Source organism: Meleagris gallopavo, chromosome 21 (genome assembly GCF_905368555.1).
Source record: "Meleagris gallopavo chromosome 21, MGAL_WU_HG_1.1, whole genome shotgun sequence".
In the NCBI taxonomy this organism is placed as follows: Eukaryota; Metazoa; Chordata; class Aves; order Galliformes; family Phasianidae; genus Meleagris; species Meleagris gallopavo.
This window is the reverse complement of record NC_139424.1, coordinates 3,180,587-3,202,303: the sequence shown is the minus strand read 5'-3', so window position 1 is coordinate 3,202,303 and position 21,717 is coordinate 3,180,587. Positions and strand designations below refer to the sequence as shown.

Sequence of the window (21,717 nt, the reverse complement as noted above, 5' to 3'; positions counted from 1 at the left end):
AAAACTGATGTAAGCCAGATGCCTTTCTCTCCTTTATGCTTTTAAAAGCCTCCTACTTGATCCCTTCTGCAAATAAATAAGCAAATCATGAGGTCACCTTTCTCTGCTTCTCTGGGTCAGCTTGAGCGATCTTTTCATACCAGCTCTCAAACATTATGTCCTGGCATTCATCCATCCACTCGCAGTTTTGCTTGTAGTCTGCAATTTCATCTTCTTCACTCCACTGACTAAAAGAAATGCAAGCTCAAAATTAAATTTGAATACAACCAGTTTTCCCTCTTATATAATTTGGGGTAGGTTTCATTTGCTTCTTTTAAACCAAAGTGCTACAACTGAAAAAAAACCCTCAATGTTGTGAGAATTTCACTTCATTGGGTTAACAAACGACTACACAGACACTTCCTCCTTGTCTCTATGACACGTTCTTAAACATATACTGCAAGCATAATGCAGAAATCAGAAAATTCCACATTTACAAAATTGCTTTTAGTAGTGCTGGCAAATCAGGTGAGAAATTTCCATAGCTTTTTGGCCTTTATGTTTGCTCACAAGACAGATTTTAATGGCTTTTGCACTAGAAATGCTGCAAAAAATTCGAACACTTGAAGACTGGCCACGTTTTGCCATACTCAATAGTTAATACTTTTACTGCTCCTGAACAGCCAGTTCAGGAATCTTTCTTGGTAAAAAATGATATGAATAATTAAGACCATGTAAAGGTTCCATTCTTCCTGACTCACCAGATCACACTATCATGAATGCTAATGTTTTCCTGTGATGTTGTCATAAGGAGCTGCGGTAACTGAATTTCAACAAAGAAGGAAAGATCACTTGGTTCCCAACTCATATCCAAAAGGTGAAGGAGAGTTGTCTGCACACAGGATAAGGCAGGAAGTAATGACCTAAAACCAAAACAAGACAACAAAATGTGACATCTCTACCCTAAAGTTTGCTACCTTCATATGATACTGGACAGAGGATTTGGAAGATATTAGCAAGGAAATAGATGTTATATTCAAAATTTCTCATTCCTCTATGACACTTGGCTATAAATTCCAACAGTTCTACTAAAAGTATTACCAAAACATAAGCTTTAAAATTTGAGTGTGGCTGAAGACTTGTGATATTTCTTGTGGCATCAAACTTGCCAACATATTCCGCAATAACTTTGTTATTTCTAGTATTTTATTCCTAAAGCTTCAGGAACGCATGGCTAAATTATAACTACAGAATGCAATAATAAGCCAAAGTTTTAACAGCAATAAACCTATTATGCTTTCATGCTCAGTATTCATAAAAATGTAATTTAGCATTTTTGGCCACAAGATGAAAATTCCTTGTTTAGTTTTGTAAGTAAAACAAAATAAAACTGGATTAAGACATTAAACAACAGATGCGAAGGAAAGAGATGAAGAAAAGCAGAAAAAAAGATCTCATTACTCAGCTGAGCAACGTGCTGTACCTGTCATTAATGGCACTAAATCCCTTCACAGAGTTTACCAGGAACAAAACAAGCTGATAATAGGACTCCCGAATCTCCTTGTGCAGCACAGCTCCACAGCCTTCCAAGTTTCCAAAGTAGCTAGAAATCGAAGAGGCAGTTTAGCAGTCTAGAATTCATTGCCACATCTTACACAGTGTGATTTGTCCACCTTGAAGAACCGAGCAACACTTTCAGCACTTGCTGCATGTGCATGTGATGCTAACCTTGTTTAAAATGCAGTCTAGCAGTTTCAAAGGAAAGTAACAGAACCCTGTACCAGTAATCAGAAAAACTGGCTAGATTACTATTGCTTTACTGGATGAGAAGGAAAACAATTTGCTGAGAATTTAAATTAAAGTAATAACCAGACTCTGCAATCATTTTGTTTGCTGTGATCTGGTTAGAAATGTTACATGTATATTAGTATTCATGGCACGTTCAACCAGACAATACCAATGACTTGAGTGGGCCCAATTTGAAAATAATTATTCATTTTTTTAACGAAATGTGCAAGATAGGCACAGCAGTGTAAAAGCTAATCTTCATGTCCCATTTTAATCATCCATATGAATAATAAGCAACAACATTTTACATGTTTCAGCATAGATAAGAACGCTCCCAACATACCACATGGCTGAGACTTGTCTAATAACTACTTACTTTGTGAAATCTTTCTGACAGGCCAGAAGTTCTAAAAGAAAAAGCACACAGGGTGGATGAAAACAGTGGGGCTGTCCGAGTGAATCCAGGCACCGGCGGATTGTCCTGAGCACTTCCAAAATGTTCTGCCCTTGGGATTTTCTCAAAGCAAGAACCTTTAAAACACTGGAGAAGAGGAAAACCAACAATAGCAAAAAAATCGAATGAGGATTTCAAAACTTGCTTAAGGTAAGACAATAAATAAATAAATAGATGTGCAAGAAATTAGTATCTATATTTTCCATTCTTTTTCAGCAGCCTGATAGTACAGTAGTGACTTATAACAGAGGTAATAATGCTTTTAATATCGGTAGGAGTGAGTTATAAAGCTTCAAGTGGAATCCAGCACTTCCTGCATCAGTCCAAGTTTAGAGACCATAATGGACCCTGGAAGTCTCTTTCAATTTACACTCTCAGAATGGTGGGTAATTTAATGAAAGATGCAACTTAGAATTTGTTATTTATTGATAGATCATATCTTCCATGTTTGTAGATCGGAAGCAAAATACCCCTGAGAAACAGCTTTCAGGAAGAAAGGTAAGAAATGGTCATGTAATTGTTCTTCACATTCTAGAAATTCTGCATGACAGAAATGAACCAAAGGAAATCATGCTCTCTACAAGCCTCAACATGGCTGGGGACAACTGAGGTTTGATACATAAATCTGACAACAATTTAGGTACAACCTTCTTTTCTTTCATTTTGCCTTGCAGCTAAATTATGTTTTAGTCTATCTGAAGAGGTGTGAAAATTTTGGCATTTTATAATTGACAACATTTACAATCTGCTCACCTTTCATGGGAAAGTGATTGATCCTTAATAAAATCCAATATGTTTTTCAATATAGGATATTTCTCTTTCAGAGTAGGCACAGCTCTTGGCTCTTCCATTGATCTAAAAGACAGCAGCCTTAGTCTTCCACGGCTGAACTGAGATTTTCGTGTGGGAGTGGAAGGAGGTGATGATACATCTTCTTGCTGTGAAGCTGCATTTTCAGAAGGCTTACTATGAAATGCAGATGCCTCTTCTGTTTGGAGAGGGTCAGGAATTTGTTTAATCTTAGTATCAGATTGTGTTGTTTGCTCCCCCTCTACTGAAACAGAACAAGTTACTCCATTGGAAGACGATGAGTGTGCTGCCTGGAAGTCCGTTTCTACAAGAGAACTTTTTCTTTGGTTTTTATCAATGACAGACTGGTGAACGTTACCACCATCCTGGGATTCCAAATTGTCTGAAGTTGAACCTTTCGTCTTCGCTCTCACAGGCAAAAAATTCAGTAACAAAAGGCTCTTCTGCATACAAAGCTTTGCTGCAGGATAAAAAAAAGTGTGTTGGAAGTAATGACAACAGAACGCCAAACTTGCTATCTTTTATAAGTAGGAAGTAATTTATCTTGTTTCTTCCCAGTGAAGAGAGACAGAAAATGTTGTATATAGATCAGATGCTATCAGTTACGTAATTCCAGATTTCCAGATGCTGACTACACAAGCATACAACAGTCAATATGAACACGTTTTATTCTAATAACAATCAGCTGGTATTGTAATGGCAGTAAGTCGCGGTAATGAGTTTCTACAAAAACAGATGACTGGTTCAGAACCAGGTGACCTAAGTGACAAGGCACTCCCTGTACAATTTTCTATTTTCTGAAAAGAAAAAAAAAGCAAAACACAATCTCAGTTCAAGTAGTTTACACTAATTTATCTCCTAAATAATTAAAAAGTAACCCAAGTCTCTAGCTTACCTCTTACTGAAAATATAATTACTAAGATTTACAAGGTAATGCTTAACTAAACCTCCTGGAATGCTCATGAACTCAGAAGGCACCACTTACCAAGAGTTTCTGGGTTCACCTCACTTGCTTCTGTGCTCTGCTTCTCCTCAGTATCATTCCCCCTACCCATCAGGGATTTCTGTTTCATTTCCAACTGTAGACAGGACGTTAAAATAGTTAAAACATGACTCTCCCTACATATCTATACAGCAAGGCACTAAGAAGCTTGCACTGCATTACAGGAATTTACTCTCAGGAGCAGATGACATTATTTAGTATTCTCTATTACAGAACAAAGCAGTCTAGAAGAGCAGTACCAATGCTCAGAGCAGGTAACGCAGCCTTGTACCAAGATGCTCATTTGGTAAACTGCAACCCTTCCCTGCCACACGACAGGGTGTGCATCCTCTGTCCTATAAGAAAAAGGCTTCTCCAGCACCCCTACCTCTCAGGAAAATATGTACAACTAGGATGAGATAAGATTTCTAAAAGCACTGTGTCATTTAAGTGAGAGCACTGACAGATGTCATTGTCACTGCAGCCTCTACACAGAATGCAAATGGAATGCAAACATCACCTGTCAGGCAACAAGTACAGTACTGTTACTCATATTACACATCTGCACCCATTGTATCTGCAGTGTACATTCATGCTGCAGGGAATTCTTGCAGGACAGAAAGACCAGAAGTGATCAGAACAGTTAAACTGGCCTGCTCAAGGCTGAAAGGCTGATAAAAGCAACAGAAAAGTGGGCCACAGACTTGAATTAGCTGTTCTCAAAGGCCAAACAGCTGTTAACATTTAAAATCTCCTGCAGACTACTGAAATCCAAGTAAAGTTTGGCTCTCTGCAGTGGCAGGTGGTGATGCAGACTCCTCTCACCAGGTTGTGAGCTGCTGACACGGGCTCTTGACATGAGCCTTATGTTTTAGAGGAACACTACGTGCGAAGAACATATCCTGAAGTGCAGCCAGTTACTTGCTTGTCAAAGATGCAATTATTTCCTTTTCTGTAAGTGCCGCAGAATGGTGAAAAATAATGTTTAAAACATTTATTTCTATGCTAGACCTCCAAAGCTCTTTCACTGCTATGAAGGAAGCTTCCTAACTACCAGCACACAAACCTGCTGAAACATAACAGAGATAACTGATTTTGAATGCAATTCAGTCCTAAACACTCATGATCAAACATCTGGAGCTGAGAGAAGAGAGGAATGTAGGAATGCATTTAAATATTTAAGTTCAAAGCTTAGGAAAGACTACATTTTCTTCCTAAGTGAAAATATTTGACCTAGAATCTAATAGAAAACATGGCTCCACACAGCTCCATAACAGTGCACTGCAATATATTTAGGTAAACAACAATTAATAGATATCCTCCTGAGTGATCTTACCATCCATATTCTAATTGAATCAGCCAGGGAATATACTTGTGCAAAGTCATCACTCAAAGGCACCTTGCCTCCACTGTTGACTGGAAATGAGAGAAAGAAGAGTCCTTTTTATTTACAGCTCCCTTCTTACATAACTTGACTACTTAACTAAAAAGTTATGCTAGAGCCTTTGTCTCTTAGTCAATATTTGGAATGATGCCTGTAGGAAAATTACAAATAAAACCTGCCAACTTTCCTGCACCTTGAATACATTAACTGCACCTTGACAGAGCTATTTGCAAAGTTAAATTACAAATTTCTTTCTCATCTCTTCCAAAATTGATGCCTGCTTTCACGGAAAATAAAAACCTCACCCTATAATATATGCAAATATTACTAAGGCAAACTAATATGAGAATGATCAAAACTGCTTGGTATTAACTTAATCAAATACATCTGCAGAGCTTTATCTTCTTTCTCTCTCTCTTTTTTAAATGTATTTCTGGAATAGACTTTCAAAATCAGCTTACAAAAATTAAACATGACAAAATAGTTTCCATCAAAACTATCCTGATAACTGCAATGGAGAAAGATGTTCCTGCTAAAGCTCTCCTTTCTCCCATTGATCAACTCCTACTTTATTTTTTCCTCTTCTTTACATGTCCATAATTGACATGGCCCATGTCAGCCTGGGTCCAGAAGCTGGTCTGCCCAGCAAGACTAAGACAGATGAACCCTTTAACACTAGGACAGATTTCTTACCCATTCATTAAAATACTCCTGAGTCACCACAGTTTTCAGTCTCACTCAGACAACTGTATCAAATGTCAGACAGACAACATGACTGAAGGCAGTAAACCCTTTAGTCACTGAGTCAGTCTTTATGTCAATCATTTTTACACATAACTTTAAAGCTCACAAAGGAAGACATTTAGCCTCAAGGTTGTGACAGGAAATGAAGGTGCTTAGCTTCTCCTACAATGAAAGCCTTCAAAACCAAGAAGCACCTTGTTATCCAATACAAATATATCAGTGAGCTCGATGGAAACACGGAGTAAATTAAGAAGTTGTTCATTTTATCTACTAAAATATAAAAATTGTATAATGCACTTTATTACAAGTTACAAGCAGTATATTTTCCTTTATTTTAAATAAGTAAATGAATATGTTTTGAAGATGTCAAAGTCAATTTCCAGAGTATGACATATTGGGAGGCAATTCACACCTCCCCAACAACCAAGACTTAAAAATCTGTGCAAACTGATGCTAGCTTTTCAGAAAATGCACCAGTAGATACAAAATGATTTAAGAACTGCTAATCACTGGGTGCCACACAGAGGAATTCACTACTCTCTTGATGTGCCTTTATAATAAGGCTTCATCAGTACTTCTCAATGGCTATTAATATTTGGACAGAGTTCTGGAGACAAAAGCATATATTAATAAAGACACACTCTAGAGATAAGGCTTACCTAGTCTGTCTAAAGGATGACTTCTTTCTACAGGAGAAAACACCTTTCTAGAAGTCATCACACTAAACTGATCTTTTCAAAGTTTATAACCTGAGCTATAAGACAGCCTCTCACAAACATAAGGTCTTCATTATTAAGGTAGTCTAATGTTAGACTTACCATATTTCTGAAGCTTCTCATATAAAGCCGGAGTGAGATACACCAAAGCAGCAAATGTTGAGTTCACAGCTCGATCAACAGTAGAACCAGCAACGGTATCTGTTTTTGGGGTCTGTTTTCTGCATGTCTGTACAAGTCCCTTGAAAAGTTCAGATTTTTGCCCACTGAAATCCTGGGCAGGATCTGATTTGGCAAAGTCGATCAGAAAGTTACGGCAGTCATCCTGGTGAGAGCTCCTAGCCTGAAAGGAATGTCAGAAAACATTTACTTCAATATAGTGTGAAAAATTGTTGTGGACTGTTTCTACAGTAGGCCAATCTGCACTATAAGACTGCAAGTTGGAAAGTAATAAAAGGGCGCAGAACAACAGTTTCTCTCTTTGATATTTAAAACATCTGATGCAGATGGTAACAACTGCAGCACAACAGCACAAATAGCCCATGCATTCTTGTTTAAGTTTGGATGAAGTTGTATGATACCTAAAGATTTCAAACCAATAAAACAAAAGCAGTGACTTAAGTACCTCTTTTTTATCTTGGCGTCCTCTGCTGGTTTCACTGGCTCCTGGCTCTGCCTCAGGACACATCTGATGCCTGAAGACAGGTTTCCACAATGGAGAATTAAGAACTGATGTTACTTTCAAAGGGGGCAAATCTGCTTCACTACCTAGCTCTGCAAGAAATTCAGAACAGACACTTCAATTACTAAGCAGCTGTGTTCATTTACATTATTTTCATTAGTTCATAAAAGTTAAACATTCGCATGATTAAAAAAAATAATCAAATGACTGAGCAAGTTTTGAACAACATTCTCCAACTTCCATTTCTCTAATATGGTGCAGAAAATAAATATACTCTTTCTACAATGACAGCATCAGTATCTCACATTATGAATGAACTTTCACTTGAACATTTTTGCTTTACTTACAAACACAGAAATCCACCAATATCCAAGATAGTTTAAGAGATTTTTTTCTTCTCCTATGAATACATGTAATAATTTGCTCGTTGTAAGCACGCTCATATTGCAAAGGAGTAAATGAGTCCATGGTAAGAACAAATCAATTAGTTCCCTAAGTTCACAGGGACTTTCCAAGGTAAGTAATGACTCCTTGATTGTAGCAGAACACTTTAACCACGTTTCATTTCTTCCAAATGGTAAGATAATTCAGATTTTGGAAGCTAGCTAGAAATGGTCTGGTTTTAAAATGAAAGAACAAACATCTATTTTTACTTATGGCATCCATCTAACATCTTGTTATCTTAGAACCATAGAAGCATTAAGATTAGAAAAGACCACTAAGATTACAAAGCCCAACCCCAACCTACCCTCACCACCATAGCACTGAACACATCCCTTGATGCCACATCTCCACATTTCTTGAACATCTCCAGGGACGGTGACCCCACCACCTCCCTGGGTAGCTGTGCCACTGCATGAATGCTCTAAAAAGAAATTCTTCCCAATATCCAACCTGAACCTCCCCTGGTGCAATTTGAAGCCATCACCTCTCATCCTATCACAGTTACATGGAGCAACCCCACATCACCACAACCTCCTTTCAGGCAGCTGTAGAGAGCAGTAAGGCCTCCCCTGAGCCTTCTCCAGACTGAACAATCCCAGTTCCCTCAGCCACTCCCCATCAGATTTGTGATCCAGACCCCTCACAGCTCCATTGTCTCTCTCTGGGCACACTCCAATATCTTCCTTGTAGCAAAGGGCCCAGATCAGTACTCGAGGCACAGCCCCACCAGCGCCCAAACCAGTCAGTGGCCCAAACCCTGGGCATGCTCTATTTCTGGAGTTAGCCAACCTTAGTTTGTGAATTCAAATTTAAATCAACCCCAGATGTTCACATTTTAGATTTCAAATCACTGAAATTTCTGTTCCATATTCCCACTCCCTTCTTTCTTTCCCCAGTTTTCTGGCTCCATCTTACCTCCACCAACGCATTGAATCGCAACTGCAAAAGGAAAGGTACCACATGGCACCACAACCTCAGGAGTACGGTGTGCACTCACCTCGTAGAGATTTCAGGGCCATGCTTCGGGAAGCCAAGCGCCCCATCAGCCGGCACACTAGAAGCTGTAAATCCAAGCCCCAAGAAACGGCGACATCGGGGAGGCCGTAAGCAGTGACGGTGAACTTGTAGCCCCACTCATTATTACTGCTGTCAGAGTGAAAGAGAAACTGCAGCCGTGGGCCAGCCTTAAAGGTCACTTTCTACAGAGCAACAAAACAGTCATTTTGCCAAATGTACATGACAGGAAGACGTATCAGGGTAATGAATTTCCTTCAGCAACTGCGGTTTTTCAATATTGTTTTCTGCATAATGGATTTAATTTCCCCACCACATGAATGAGAAACCCATAGTACAAGCCAGCAAGATTTCTTAATCAATATCTTAATATGACATTTTATAGATGATCAAGCTTTTGAAGTTGATGCCGTAAAACAACAATACAGAAGCATCCCACTTGAGCAGGTGTCATCAGAGAAAGGGAGTAGCCTCAGGAAGCACCAAGCTCATCTCATGATGCTAAAAATTGCAAGGGCAGAGTGCCAAAGGACAAATTTTACCCACATAGTTAATTGTAATTAAATACGATTATTACTTTCAATTATGATGAATTGCTCCTTTGATTACAGGAAGAAACCAGGATTCTTTACTTATTCGCCCCTTTACTTGCATCATTATAGAATTTCTTCCCCCATCCTTGATGGGGACTAATCACACGAGCAGACATGATTTTAGAAGCAGCTTTTCCACGAGAATCACAAGAATTTCCAAAGATTTGATCTATCATTTGGTTCTGAATTTTAAAGGTGCTCACCTTGGGCCACTTCTCAGTGCCAACCTTTGTATCGTAACGAGTTTTTGCACCCCTGGCATCAGTAAACTCCAGGTAATCATACCTGTGAAAATTACAAGTGGTTACTTCCAAATTTACTTTGTAAATTCTTGGGGAAAACATTTCTTTTTGGATTTTCACGAGTCCATCACCTCCGAGTCCATGTACCCCACCACATGTTACAGAAGTACAGTTCCAGTTCCATTGCTTCATGTGACTGCTAGGGAATTTATTTCATGCTTCAGTGCAACAGTTTCAGCAAACACAGACTTGCTCTCCTGTAGAACTTTCCCAACCCTTCAGAATTGATATTGGGTACCAATTTTAACACCTGGCATATGTCTTAAGACAACAGTAACCTGGTGTGTTACAAAACAAAAAACAAAACAAACAAACAAACAAAAAAACCAACCCAAAAATATAAACAAAAACCACAGCGGTTTTGCCTAAAGATGATGAAATAAATGCCACAATTAGAAACTTTATAAGTTGTAGTGGTCAGTGCAACATTGCAAGATAGATCAAAGCAAGCAAGATTCAGAGTCATACAAACAGCTTGCCTGCTCAACTGTGAGGAGAAGTGCCTTTCAGCACAAGACTAAGACATTCAGAATAACACCCTGTATGGTAAGCAGGACAATGAAGAAATTGAAATGGCATTCTTGGAGCGAGAGAAGTATTCCTTGCACAGTGGAGCATGACTTCATCCTCTGCAATGCATATTGGAATCTTCATATAGCTGCTAGAATTCAGCACTGCACAAGATTAAATTACCTCCTTTCAGTTTCACATTTTTCATCAAATTCCACCTCAAAGTAAGTTGCCCCATGGCACAGGAAGACTGAGACCTCATGGCAATTATTTTCATAGTTATGAGGAGATTCCACCGTCCATGTTCGCAAGACGACAGGCTGTTCTTGCTGCCAGCTTTCAATTTCCATCTGTATAATGAAAATGTAAAGCATTAAAAAAAGAAAATCACACTAGATTGTGTCTATTCATTCAAGTTGCTAGATGTACATACAACTTCCATATCAGAAGAGGTATTTCCAGTTCTTCATATCATTGGACGTTTCATTACTTGTAAATGTTTTCCATGCCCTTTCAAAATTCTCAAAACAGACCTGAGTTTCCCATGCCTTTCTTGCAATTTTCCTTTTGTTTCGCTGTACTTACTTGTTTGGTTTATTTTGTGTTTTGTAAAGCATTCCATAACTGTGGTACAATTAAACAGCATTTATGCACACATACTTTAAAATAAGCATTAAAAAAGGTCACTTTTAGAACATCAGAAGAACTGACAAGAGTTGCAATCAAGCACAATGTTCAAATGCATTAACAAAATTTGGAAGAAGTAGATGCTCACAGGTTGGAACTATATCTTTAGTTACCTTATGAGGCTCACTACAAAGTTTTTTCAGTGGTTCTACCAAAGTGCTGAATTCCTGTAGCAGAGTACAGTATGGAATGTCTAAAGTGCAAAAATCCAACAAGAAGATGACCTAAAGGAAAACAGAGCTGTCATTAAAACAGGTAACAATAGCCACACTACCCAGATACAGTAAAAAACTCCAGCATTCACTTACCAGCTGACGAGTTGCCATAGCAAATACAGAATTACTTATTTTCTCTACTATTGTTTTGCCACTATACTGGGATAAAAGTGACTGCAAAATCATTCTGATATTTGTCAGGAACTGGCCCACATCTAGAGAGCAGAAATAAAAAAGAAACACAAATAACCTAAACAAGAAGTGATTTTACATAAAATTCCAGACATCACATTTCTATTGGCCCAGTTAATTATTCCATAGTGTAATGCATTAGAATAAAGACACTTTTGAAAGATGCTGTAGTAGAACATCTTCAAGTAATTCCTTTCTTCGACATCTAGGAAAATACAGACTACAACAAAAGAGTTTATCAAAATAAGGGACATATAAAAAAGCCAAAAAGCCAGTGTTCAAGTGAATGTCTGTAAAAGCTTTTTTTTTTTTTTTTTTCCTCTCTTCTTTCAACAGTTTAGTCTCCAAACGTACTGGAGTGTTTTCTGAAGATTCTTCCAATATAACTTTATCAGAACACCTAAAATTCTTCATCATATCTCCATGTCATATTGCCTAAAATTCTTTCCACGAGAGATTTCAGGCAACTGCTGAAATTTGGTGAGCCCATCCTATGCTATGTGTTAAAATCACATTGAAAAGTCCTGAGTTATGCCACCTTTAACTCTGTATTCAACCCCATCACTTACAGTTTTTTAGTATTTCTATGGCAAGATCCTTGGCTGAGCTATCGCTCCCCTTAAGCTGCAGGTAGCACCATGAAAGGAGGCTGCCCTGAACAGACCAGAATAGGGAAGACAGGACTGTGCCACTCTCCTGCTGCGCAACATCCAGCATCATCATTTCACACTGAAAAGTAACAGAACAAAAGGGCATCTCTTCTGCTGCAGAATGACACACTGTGTACTAAGTTAACCATGACTGGTATTATCAGCCCACTCTTCCCAAATAAAAGATTAAATGTAACTGGCAAATAGCATCTATTATCACAAAGCTGTGTAACTCCATGAAGCAAGTAGTGTATTTTGTTTTGATAAGTCACAATTTGAAGTAGAAGCAGCTACACATGAATCACTCTATGTTCTCAGCACACTTTTTCTGCGTATGTAAATTTACACCTCCATTTATACCTCCCCTGAATGCATGACCAATTCTAGCCTCACAACATGGGGGACTATTTCTGTTCCCTAGCATTCATAGGAAGACATGTATTCTCTTAAATGACACCAAAAACCCACACTTCTCTTATTCACTACTTACCTTCCTATTATGAAATACTAATGCTGAAAGGAAAACATTTCAGTTGGAAGACCCAACCCTATACATCTCAGCAGACATTGATAGCTTTATCCAGAAGCATGAGAAAACTAGCTTCTTTAAGAACAGATCTTCTGCATGCAGCTTGAGTATGAACGCAGACAGAAATCCCAGCAAAGAAGTAGGAACAGTGCAAAAACACTTACCTCTCTTGCTGCCACCAGTAGAAGGGTATCCATGACTGACAGCACTTCACTTATGTCAAAATTTGCAGAAACTCCCTTCTCTGGTAGTAATAAGAGTCCACCTGGGTCTTGATCACTACAAAACAAAGACCTTCTTACTAACAAAAAAAAAAAAAAGTCACATAGTTCCAGAATACAAATTTAGTTATCCATGTGATGAAGATTAACCTGCAGAGATCCTACTGCACCAATGCTGTTAAAATAAAAAGAAGGTTCTCATGAAAAGGGTTTTCACAAACCCAAATTGATTAAACCATCACAATGAACAAAGACCCCAAAGAGTCCCTTAAAAATAAATAAATGATAGGCTAGCAAAAACCCACGAGCAGCATACTGTGATTTCAGCATCAACAGTTATCTTGGATATTTTACGTTTTATTTTGTATAGTTAATAAATATCTTAACTGCACTACTCTCCTTTCTAAAGCAAAGTCAGTTAACTGTTTCAGATAATTATCTTCCAGTGGAATTACATTTATAACAAGGATCAAATATGATTTTATTAACAGGTGAGAGGTATCAGACAATTATTTTCAGTTTCAAGACCTCTTACCTGAAGTGTGTGCACAAAGATCTGAAGGCAAGATGTACAGATTGCTTATGTTCTTGCTCTGTGATGTTTTTCTAGAAGAAAAAGATTTATTTGTATGATGTGTACCATATCCCTCCTCTATGAGGAAGAATTATCACTTCTGTACTTCACTATTCATTTTTGGCAGCATAAAAGCAGTGTAGCTACAAGGGGGGAGGGTGGTAAAAAGGGGCATAGGAACAATTGTTTTTAGTTTAATGGGACAAAGCATATATGCAATATTTGACAACAAAAATTCAGATTGCTGCTTTCTGCATAAAGAAAACAGGCAGTAAACAATTTATTTCTCATTTAATAGCTTACCATCATGGCAAAGAGCTGGTTTCTCCTGGTTTGTCTGTCTGGGAAAAAGATTGCTGCTCCACTGAGTAAGGTGTTCTTAACTTCCTGCTTCAGCATTTTCACTGGCATGAAGTTAGTGTCCTCCATATCCACCACTGCTCATACAAAAAAGAAAGAAAATGGTAAGTTTAAGTTTCATTAAACACATTTAATCCAATTGTGTCTTCAATGCTCTGCACAACTTCAAGCCTTTGCAATCTCATACTACACTCGAGGAAATGGGGGGAAAACATTTTGACTTCCATCAAGGATAATTTCTCAAAGGAGATATTTACTTCTTGAATAAATTAATTCTAGGAACATTAAGGCTTGGCAACCATCACAGCTAATAAAGCATTCAAGATGTGACAGATTCTATGTCAACTTGTTTCCCTACCTTGCTTTTCAGGAGACTGTCAGCTAATTAGCAAAAAACATATAAAGAGGATTCAAGCCTGTTTCTAATGAAGTCTAATGTCTGGTTGCCATTCTTTTCACAAGCTCCAGACTCTTTCATGTTTATGTAAATGTTACAGGCTCCTTCTAAGAACATTTATATATGTTTATATATATTTACTTATATATGAAATATCTGAATTAAATGAACTTCAGTATCATTACAGCTAAAGTATCATGCTCCCTCCTGGTTCAAGGAGGTGGCAGGTTCAATAGAAGTTTTCTACTGCAGCTTCTTCCAGGCCTTATGTTATCAAAAAAAAAAAATCTATAAAGCCACTTCAGTTGGTCAAGGAAAATTTCATTTTGGTAGACTAATTAGTACACACTTACCTGAAGAAGAAAAAAAAAAAAAAAAAAAAGGAATGAATAGCTGCTTAGTCTTTAGAAATAAATGTATTTTCCCAAATTTTATTTCAGCACACTTGTAAGCCAGAAGAGTTAATACAGTCAATGTAAATTACCTTCACACAGGTGTCTATAAAGATCTTCTGCAGCTTTTGTGTGACCAGGTGTTTTGCTCTGAAGAGTTTCTTGAGGTTTAGAAGTTTTATTGTCTCCAGTGAGTACAGAGAAACAGCTCTGGAGCAGCTGCAATAGTAGCGTTTGAGCAAAGATGCACTCTTCCCTTGGACTGTAATAAAACATAAACAGAAGCAAAAACTAGAAAAGGAGAAGCTCTTTTTATAGAAAATAAATAATGCTATCATCTCAGATAGATATATGACAGCATAGCCAAAAAGTACAGCTATCAGCTAAATTTATCAACATCTCAATCTTCTCTGCAACATTATAGATAAAAACACATATGGCAGAAGAAAGATGATATTATTTATGGAAATGATTTACTTAAGGGGAAAAAAATAATGGATTAAGTGTATTTTAATTATACACATACACAGAGCTTTGTCACACACCACAGATACAACTTACTTTTGGTGAAGTTTATTGTAAAAATTCCAGAACAGCTGTAAATCAAGTTCTGTGAAATCTAAATATGACTTGCATTTTAATCCACTCTCCTTCTGTTGAACCTTAAAAAGCAAAGAAAATGCAGAATTTTAACTCCATACAGAACACATTTACAAGAAGCAAATTTCCAACTACTGGTGTTACCACAGCCCAGTTTGCTCTACTTTTGCATCTATTATGAGTTCCATTCTAAGTTTTCTTTCATATTCAGAGCTATTCTGATAACTTTGGCTAAAACCTTCCCCTTCACAGAGCTACAAATAGGGAATCTTTCCTCTTCCCATGCTTTGTATACCATCCCTGTTCTGCCATACTCAACAAGAGTCTGTGTCTCTTTCTAATTTGACTGAAATTAAGTAACAGACAAAATGCCCAGAGTTCTGAATCTGAGCTGAAAAGGCACTGAATCAAGCACTGCATGAACAAAGCATTATTTTGACTTGTATCCTTGACAGAGGACACACCATGGTGACTTAAATCAGTGCATACCAGCCACACCTATGAACTTTGTATGTCTCACCTTAGAGACTAACAGAATTATTTCCAATAAAAGAGGACGTTATAATTTATGCAACTTACTTAGCTACCTCTCTGTGTGCCATTTCCACATCTGCTTCAGAAACAGTTGCATCCTAATAAACACTGCAGCATCCTTCTCTTCCATCTATCTTACCTAGCATTGCTATTTCCAAATTGGTTCTCAAAGATGTTTTTTAGTTCTCTTCAGGGTCAAAGTAAGCACATTACCAGTCAACTTCAGCAAACACAACGTAATGTCTTTTTCTAGAGACCATTTTTTCTTCCAAAGCATGGTTCTAATAATTATTATGCTTCCATCTATTCGTTATCACTGTTGGCTTAGCCTTATTACTTTCAGCAAGGAAAATACATGCTTAAACACAGCAAGGAAGCAAAAATACCAGGTCCTGTGCAAGCTGCTGGATGAAATGAAGTGTCTTCAGGAGAAGAGTTGTGCCACAAACTGTCTCATCATCTGTCCTCCTGCACTGCAAGCAGTGCATGCTCCTGCTGGGCTCCTCTCGCATAGGCCGGAGATAGCCAAGAACATTCAGGCCCTGCACTCCAAGCCGTTCTGCTGTGTCTTGTCTTGTGCACAGGAACTTAATCATTAAGTACTAGAAGGATGTAAAACACAGCACAAAGTTTGGTTTCAAAAGTTAAGATAAAGCCTGGCTTTTACGAGGCATCAGTGCACATATGTGAGAAGACTGTGGGTCAGGAGAGAGGCAAGCCTTGCTCCCTGCCAGCCATCCTCCAAATTAAAAATAATGAGCTTGGGATTCAGGCTAAGCTTGGAATCTCAAGAAGTCACAGCAATGGTGGTTCTGTGACCTCTGCACACACCTACAAAGTTGGTTAATTCATTATTTGATGTTAAGATGCAAAATATTTTAATTAAGTATCTAGTTAACCAAATGTGTATCTGCATCCATAAATGAACATACAGTAATTATACATTTTAATAAATATAAGTAGAATTAAATATAAAATAGGTAACTAAAGAAACTAAAATAAAGCAATAATCACATTATTGTTCAAAAAACTCACTCATCATAAAACTACTTATCTGTGCATTACCACAACTTTGCATTTACTTAAATCCTGAAGCACCATTTAGCTACAGCTACATAGGTGTGCATACAAAGAAAAATAATAACTCAGAGAATAAAAGTCAAACCATCCTTTCAGCAAGAAGCCATTTGGCTTTTACTCCTACTCAGAAGAGCTCATCTTGCACAAACAATTATTATGTTTAATTCATACATATAACAACAGAGCTCAGAGAGGAACTTCTGCTCACTGGGAGCAGGTAATGGATTCTCATGGTTTCTTACTTGGGCAACTCTGCATTGCTGCATTCTGACATCCACCTCATCCCACTCTTCTTCCACTTCAAACCAGCCAATGGGATCATCATCTCCCAACTCATCAGAGGAACAACTACTCCTATACACAGAAGAACAGAACAAATTTTGTGAAGATGAAAGAAACTGCAAAGTTGTAGATATGCTACCAAAATAGTGTTAGCACGTTATGGCTGCAAAGAGGAGACAGAGGAAACAGAAACTTTCTCACCTAAAGAAACCTAAACAGGTTTTGAAATCAAGTGGTTGAAATCAACAGCTACGCGTTTCCTCAAACACATCAAATTGAGGCTCATTAAGACCACAGAATATATCATTATTAAGTCATTTGAAGCAATTCTCAGTAGCTCAAGTGCCATTGCGAAAAGATCTGATATAACACTTCTTTTCAACTGATCAGAAAGAGTACCCCTGTACCTGTTTTTCAAGAACTGTTTGAACTCCTTCAGCTTCCATTTGTCATAGCTTTCAAATCTTTTGAAGTGTTCCTCTGCATGGAACTTTTCTGAAGCACTATTGTAAGCAAACACCAGCCCACACTGTGCCCCAATGGCACCTCTTCGGACCTAAAGAACACATCCAGAGCAACGTAGAAAGAAAACCTTGTGATAAAGCAAGGCATTGTTTTCACAGGAAAATAATAAACATTACAGAAAGCAACTAAATACTGACAAATCTGAGCTCTAGAATCACACTTCTCAACCTAAAGAAAAAAACATGTTTTATAGGAAAGTCTTGTGGAAGTTCTTGTAATCCAGTGAACCCCAAAATAAGGCTCACATATGTGCATGGTCAATGTTTGCTACAGTAACCACTCTAAAAAAGAAATTTCCCATATTATGTCTCATTCTTATTTTTGTATACATAAAAAAAGAATTGTATTCCATTGACAAAATTTAGTGTCTTGTCCAACTCCAGTTAGAAGTTGCTTGCCAGAAGTCCATTCCTGGTTAATTCTCTTGGACATTGAAATATGCATCCATATTCCAGAAATTAAATTATTCATTTGCCTTAAATAAAATCAGCTGCAGAAGTCTTGCTGAAGTTTTCTTCTGGTCATGAGATTTAATCACAAGATCTTGCTTTGAAATCAGATAAAACCACTCCTAGTGCTCAAACTGCACTGATATCTCTGAAAAGATCTTGAAAAAACTCCAGTTAATGTGAATTCACAAGCTGTATCTTGAAACCTCCAATTCAGAGTTGAAGAATTATTTTAAATATTAGGGACACGATCTAACAAATTCATGCTCTGCACCTAAAACTCACTGGACTGAGTACAGTACAAGACACAGACAAAAGCAGTATGAAATACATATCTTGACTACATGCTTATGGCACCCTGAAATAACTTCAGATCTCTGTTTCCTTCAGCTCCCCGTGACTCATGCAAACGTAAAACTCCAAAATACAGTGAATATAAAATTTCAGTTGGTACAAAAAAAAAAAAAACAAAAAACAAAAACCAATCTAATTCAACCCTATCATCAGGGAAAAAGAGAAAGACTTGTACCTTTATTCTAATTTGTGTCACTTGAAATGAAGATTCAGTTCCAGTAGAAAGAATGATACTTGCTCTGGTCTTCCCTGTTTCAGTAAGAAAACCTAAAGGAGCAATGAGAACAGAATGAGGCTGGAAGGATTGCTAGGGGAAAACGTTGGAAAGAGAATACTGAGATGGGGTACTAGAAGAGGGGAAACACACCAAGTGTGTTTCTAGCAAAATGCTGTAGCTCACTTTGAAGCATTCCCAAATAAAAGGAGTAGAAGACTGTATCTCCCCCAGTATACACAAGTCTCTCCAGCAGTGTCACTCCTGGGAATGCACTTCCTACAGCAATTTCAAGAGTGTTTTTCCATTAAAGGTTATTAGTAGCTCTCCAATATTGTTTTGGCTTGTGGTTCAGCACACTGATAAACTCACTGTTCCTCAAACCAATCAACAAAACAACAGAAGAGAGTCCACAACATAACTAAAGAAAATAAACTCAGACCATATGTGTGAGTATACAAAGGGGTAAAAGATACTTAGAATTTGCCTGATTTGCTGTCATAACAACTTTCATTTAGAAATAGCACCACACAAGAAAGTACACAGAAAGATTGCGTGGCATTTCAGTTCAAAGGGAGGTTGTAAAACACGGCTCTTTCTCTCCAGTGTGTCCAGTACATAAGAACATCCTATAAAATATACCTCGAAGGAGAATTAATAGGTATGAGCAGTCAGTAGAAACATCAGTGATTTGTTCCAAAGCTCTCCATCACTATTTGAGAAACCAGCAGTGAATGATTTATGACTTCAAGCCACAAAATGGGCTCTGGTGTCAATTTCTTGTGACAGCTCATTGTTTCTTCCATACAGTATCAACAATTCTCCCCAAAATGACATCCTTTTTGTTACTGTTGTTTTGACAACAAAGTAAGTGTATGCTTACTTTGCAGTAAAGTGAGATGCTCACCTTGCAGTAGAACAGATTTACATATCAAGTTTTTTTGTTTGTTTTTAAAACAAACTACTGAATAGTGCCAAATACAGATGTAACAGCACTTGTTAACAGCCTGTATGTCTGGTTTAAGTTCTGGATTTTAAGTGCAGGCTCTTACCATCCCCAGTCCATGGCTCTACAAGGAGGTTTTCAGGCCCTGATTTATCTTCTTTCCCCTTCACATCACACGCTTGCAAAGTTAGTCGTAATGGCTTTCCTAAACAAGAAAAACATCAGGTTTAACAACATGACAAGATATAAAACTGTTTTAAGTTCTTCACACAAAAATAAATGAAAAAATTACAGGGCTATGAGTTTCTTACCATTATCTCACAAAAGGGGGGGAAGAAAGAAACTAGACTAAAGGGTTATGTTAGATGAACAGCTAGGCCTTCAGGTACATACAGGAGAATGAGAATAATGACAGCTGCTTTTCCTTCAGTTGTCTGCAATACATTATCCAGGAAACACCACTTGTCTTGCAAAAAGCAGTAGTTACTCCAGGAAATACGAAGCGGTTTTCCAAACTTTTGAAAGCAAATACTGACAGGATAGTTATAATTAATCTACTTTTTGGGACAAGCCAAGAAGCTCTGACAAAACATAGTAAAGGCTAACAAAGAGAAAACTTCTTTATGAGAGGGCACCTGAAAAAAGACATTCATCAAACAGGTGTAGTCAGTACTGCAAGATTTCACTGCCTTATGCCAGAGCATGCATGGCTCCTTATACTTATGACAAATATTCAAACTAACTTATAAAAGCAAAAATAAAAACTTTAAATCTACATTAATCATATCATGTCTAAACCATCTTAAACCTGTACATACGCATGTGTTTGCAAGAGAGGTAATATGCTGAGTCTAAACACACAAAAATAAGTGTGCTAATGAAAGAATAGAAGGAAAATGACATCTGCTGATCTAATACTATACAAACACTAACATCACCTCAGCAAAGGGGTCACACAGTTCATATTCCCTCTCTCAAGATGATGCCACCTGGTTCAGCTCTTAGATCACAGCAAGTTTGCATAATCATGAATTCTTAGGGTAGTTCACCTTTACAGGCTCTGTCTCCTTAGTAAGAGTCATTAACTTGGACAACTTACATAATTTCAAATGCCAGCAAGATTAACAAGTAAAACAACTGAGAAAGCTGTACATTATCATAAGCATACAGTAAAAAAATCCAACAATCATTCATTTACCATATTTATACAGCAGGTTCTGTCTAACTGTTGCCATAGAAGCGATAAGAGATGAAGCCTTGTATGGAGTGTCCAGATGATCAGTGATTGTACAAAGGGAGCTTATCACTTTAGCAACACTCCCCCTGGCTAAGGCAAAGGCCAAGAGTGTAAGTTCAACGTCTGGAGTAGTACAACAACTGGGGAGACAAAAGAAAAGAGAAAAAAAACCTCAGGACAAGTGCAGCAAGTACAGTTTAAAGATGTGATAACTATTTTTTATGTGTTAACCTAATTGGAGAACTCTTTAAGCACAGAAATACAAAATCCAGCAGTTCTGTGGCTTGTTACAGTTGCTACAGTAAACATTTGGTACTGTACAGAGAGTTCTGCAGATTAATAGAACACTCTGCTCTGTGCAAACCCAACTGCCAGCAAGGAACCCAAGACCTGAATTTGGCCTTTTGGACACTCCAGTATCTCCCAGATGAGCAGCAAACACTTCCCAAAAGGCCTGCACTGATGGATACTGCTTTCATGGAGGTGTGCTTTGCAGCAGTCTCCATAAATGAATGGTTTCCTCCAACACCAAAATCCACATTCCCTTCATATCAGGGCTCAGGCTAACCAGGCCCTGAGCACAGGCACACCAGTTAGACTGCTTTCTGACAGCAGCTATCCCAGCTCTACTTCCTTTTCCCTATTATCAGCAGTCCTGCCTATGATTGCCTTCAGTGCTCTGCAATTACCAAGAGTTGAAATTTCTTCTTGATCAAAGTCCCTCCAGCCCCATTTGAAGCTGCTGCAGATCATCCTAACATTAAATTACACTACATTTAAAACCAAAGACAGGAGGATAGATGCTTTCTTTTTAAATAAATAATGCTCACACAGAAAACCCAAGGTGTCAGTTTCTCAATGCCTTTGAAGTTTCCAA

General features: G+C 37.8%; 1 protein-coding gene across 2 annotated transcripts in view; it reads right to left on the bottom strand.

Moving 5' to 3' along the window:
- The window catches only part of ZZEF1 (zinc finger ZZ-type and EF-hand domain containing 1), a 53,345-nt gene that overhangs the window by 21,715 nt on the left and 9,913 nt on the right, over window positions 1-21,717 (bottom strand). For both annotated transcript variants that reach the window (XM_085240946.1, XM_085240947.1), the window contains exons 8-33: window positions 20,802-20,980; window positions 19,710-19,808; window positions 18,619-18,710; window positions 17,523-17,671; window positions 17,076-17,187; window positions 16,140-16,355; window positions 15,181-15,281; window positions 14,712-14,881; window positions 13,774-13,907; window positions 13,432-13,502; window positions 12,840-12,954; window positions 12,066-12,225; window positions 11,398-11,519; window positions 11,203-11,313; window positions 10,586-10,752; window positions 9,794-9,875; window positions 8,981-9,182; window positions 7,483-7,631; window positions 6,960-7,200; window positions 5,350-5,429; window positions 4,017-4,110; window positions 2,975-3,491; window positions 2,144-2,308; window positions 1,463-1,582; window positions 741-902; window positions 98-227 (exon numbers count right to left, since the gene is read on the bottom strand). In XM_085240946.1, the coding sequence (XP_085097072.1) occupies window positions 98-227; window positions 741-902; window positions 1,463-1,582; window positions 2,144-2,308; window positions 2,975-3,491; window positions 4,017-4,110; window positions 5,350-5,429; window positions 6,960-7,200; window positions 7,483-7,631; window positions 8,981-9,182; window positions 9,794-9,875; window positions 10,586-10,752; window positions 11,203-11,313; window positions 11,398-11,519; window positions 12,066-12,225; window positions 12,840-12,954; window positions 13,432-13,502; window positions 13,774-13,907; window positions 14,712-14,881; window positions 15,181-15,281; window positions 16,140-16,355; window positions 17,076-17,187; window positions 17,523-17,671; window positions 18,619-18,710; window positions 19,710-19,808; window positions 20,802-20,980 (3,940 nt within the window). The remainder of the gene's footprint in view (window positions 1-97; window positions 228-740; window positions 903-1,462; window positions 1,583-2,143; window positions 2,309-2,974; window positions 3,492-4,016; window positions 4,111-5,349; window positions 5,430-6,959; window positions 7,201-7,482; window positions 7,632-8,980; window positions 9,183-9,793; window positions 9,876-10,585; window positions 10,753-11,202; window positions 11,314-11,397; window positions 11,520-12,065; window positions 12,226-12,839; window positions 12,955-13,431; window positions 13,503-13,773; window positions 13,908-14,711; window positions 14,882-15,180; window positions 15,282-16,139; window positions 16,356-17,075; window positions 17,188-17,522; window positions 17,672-18,618; window positions 18,711-19,709; window positions 19,809-20,801; window positions 20,981-21,717) is intronic.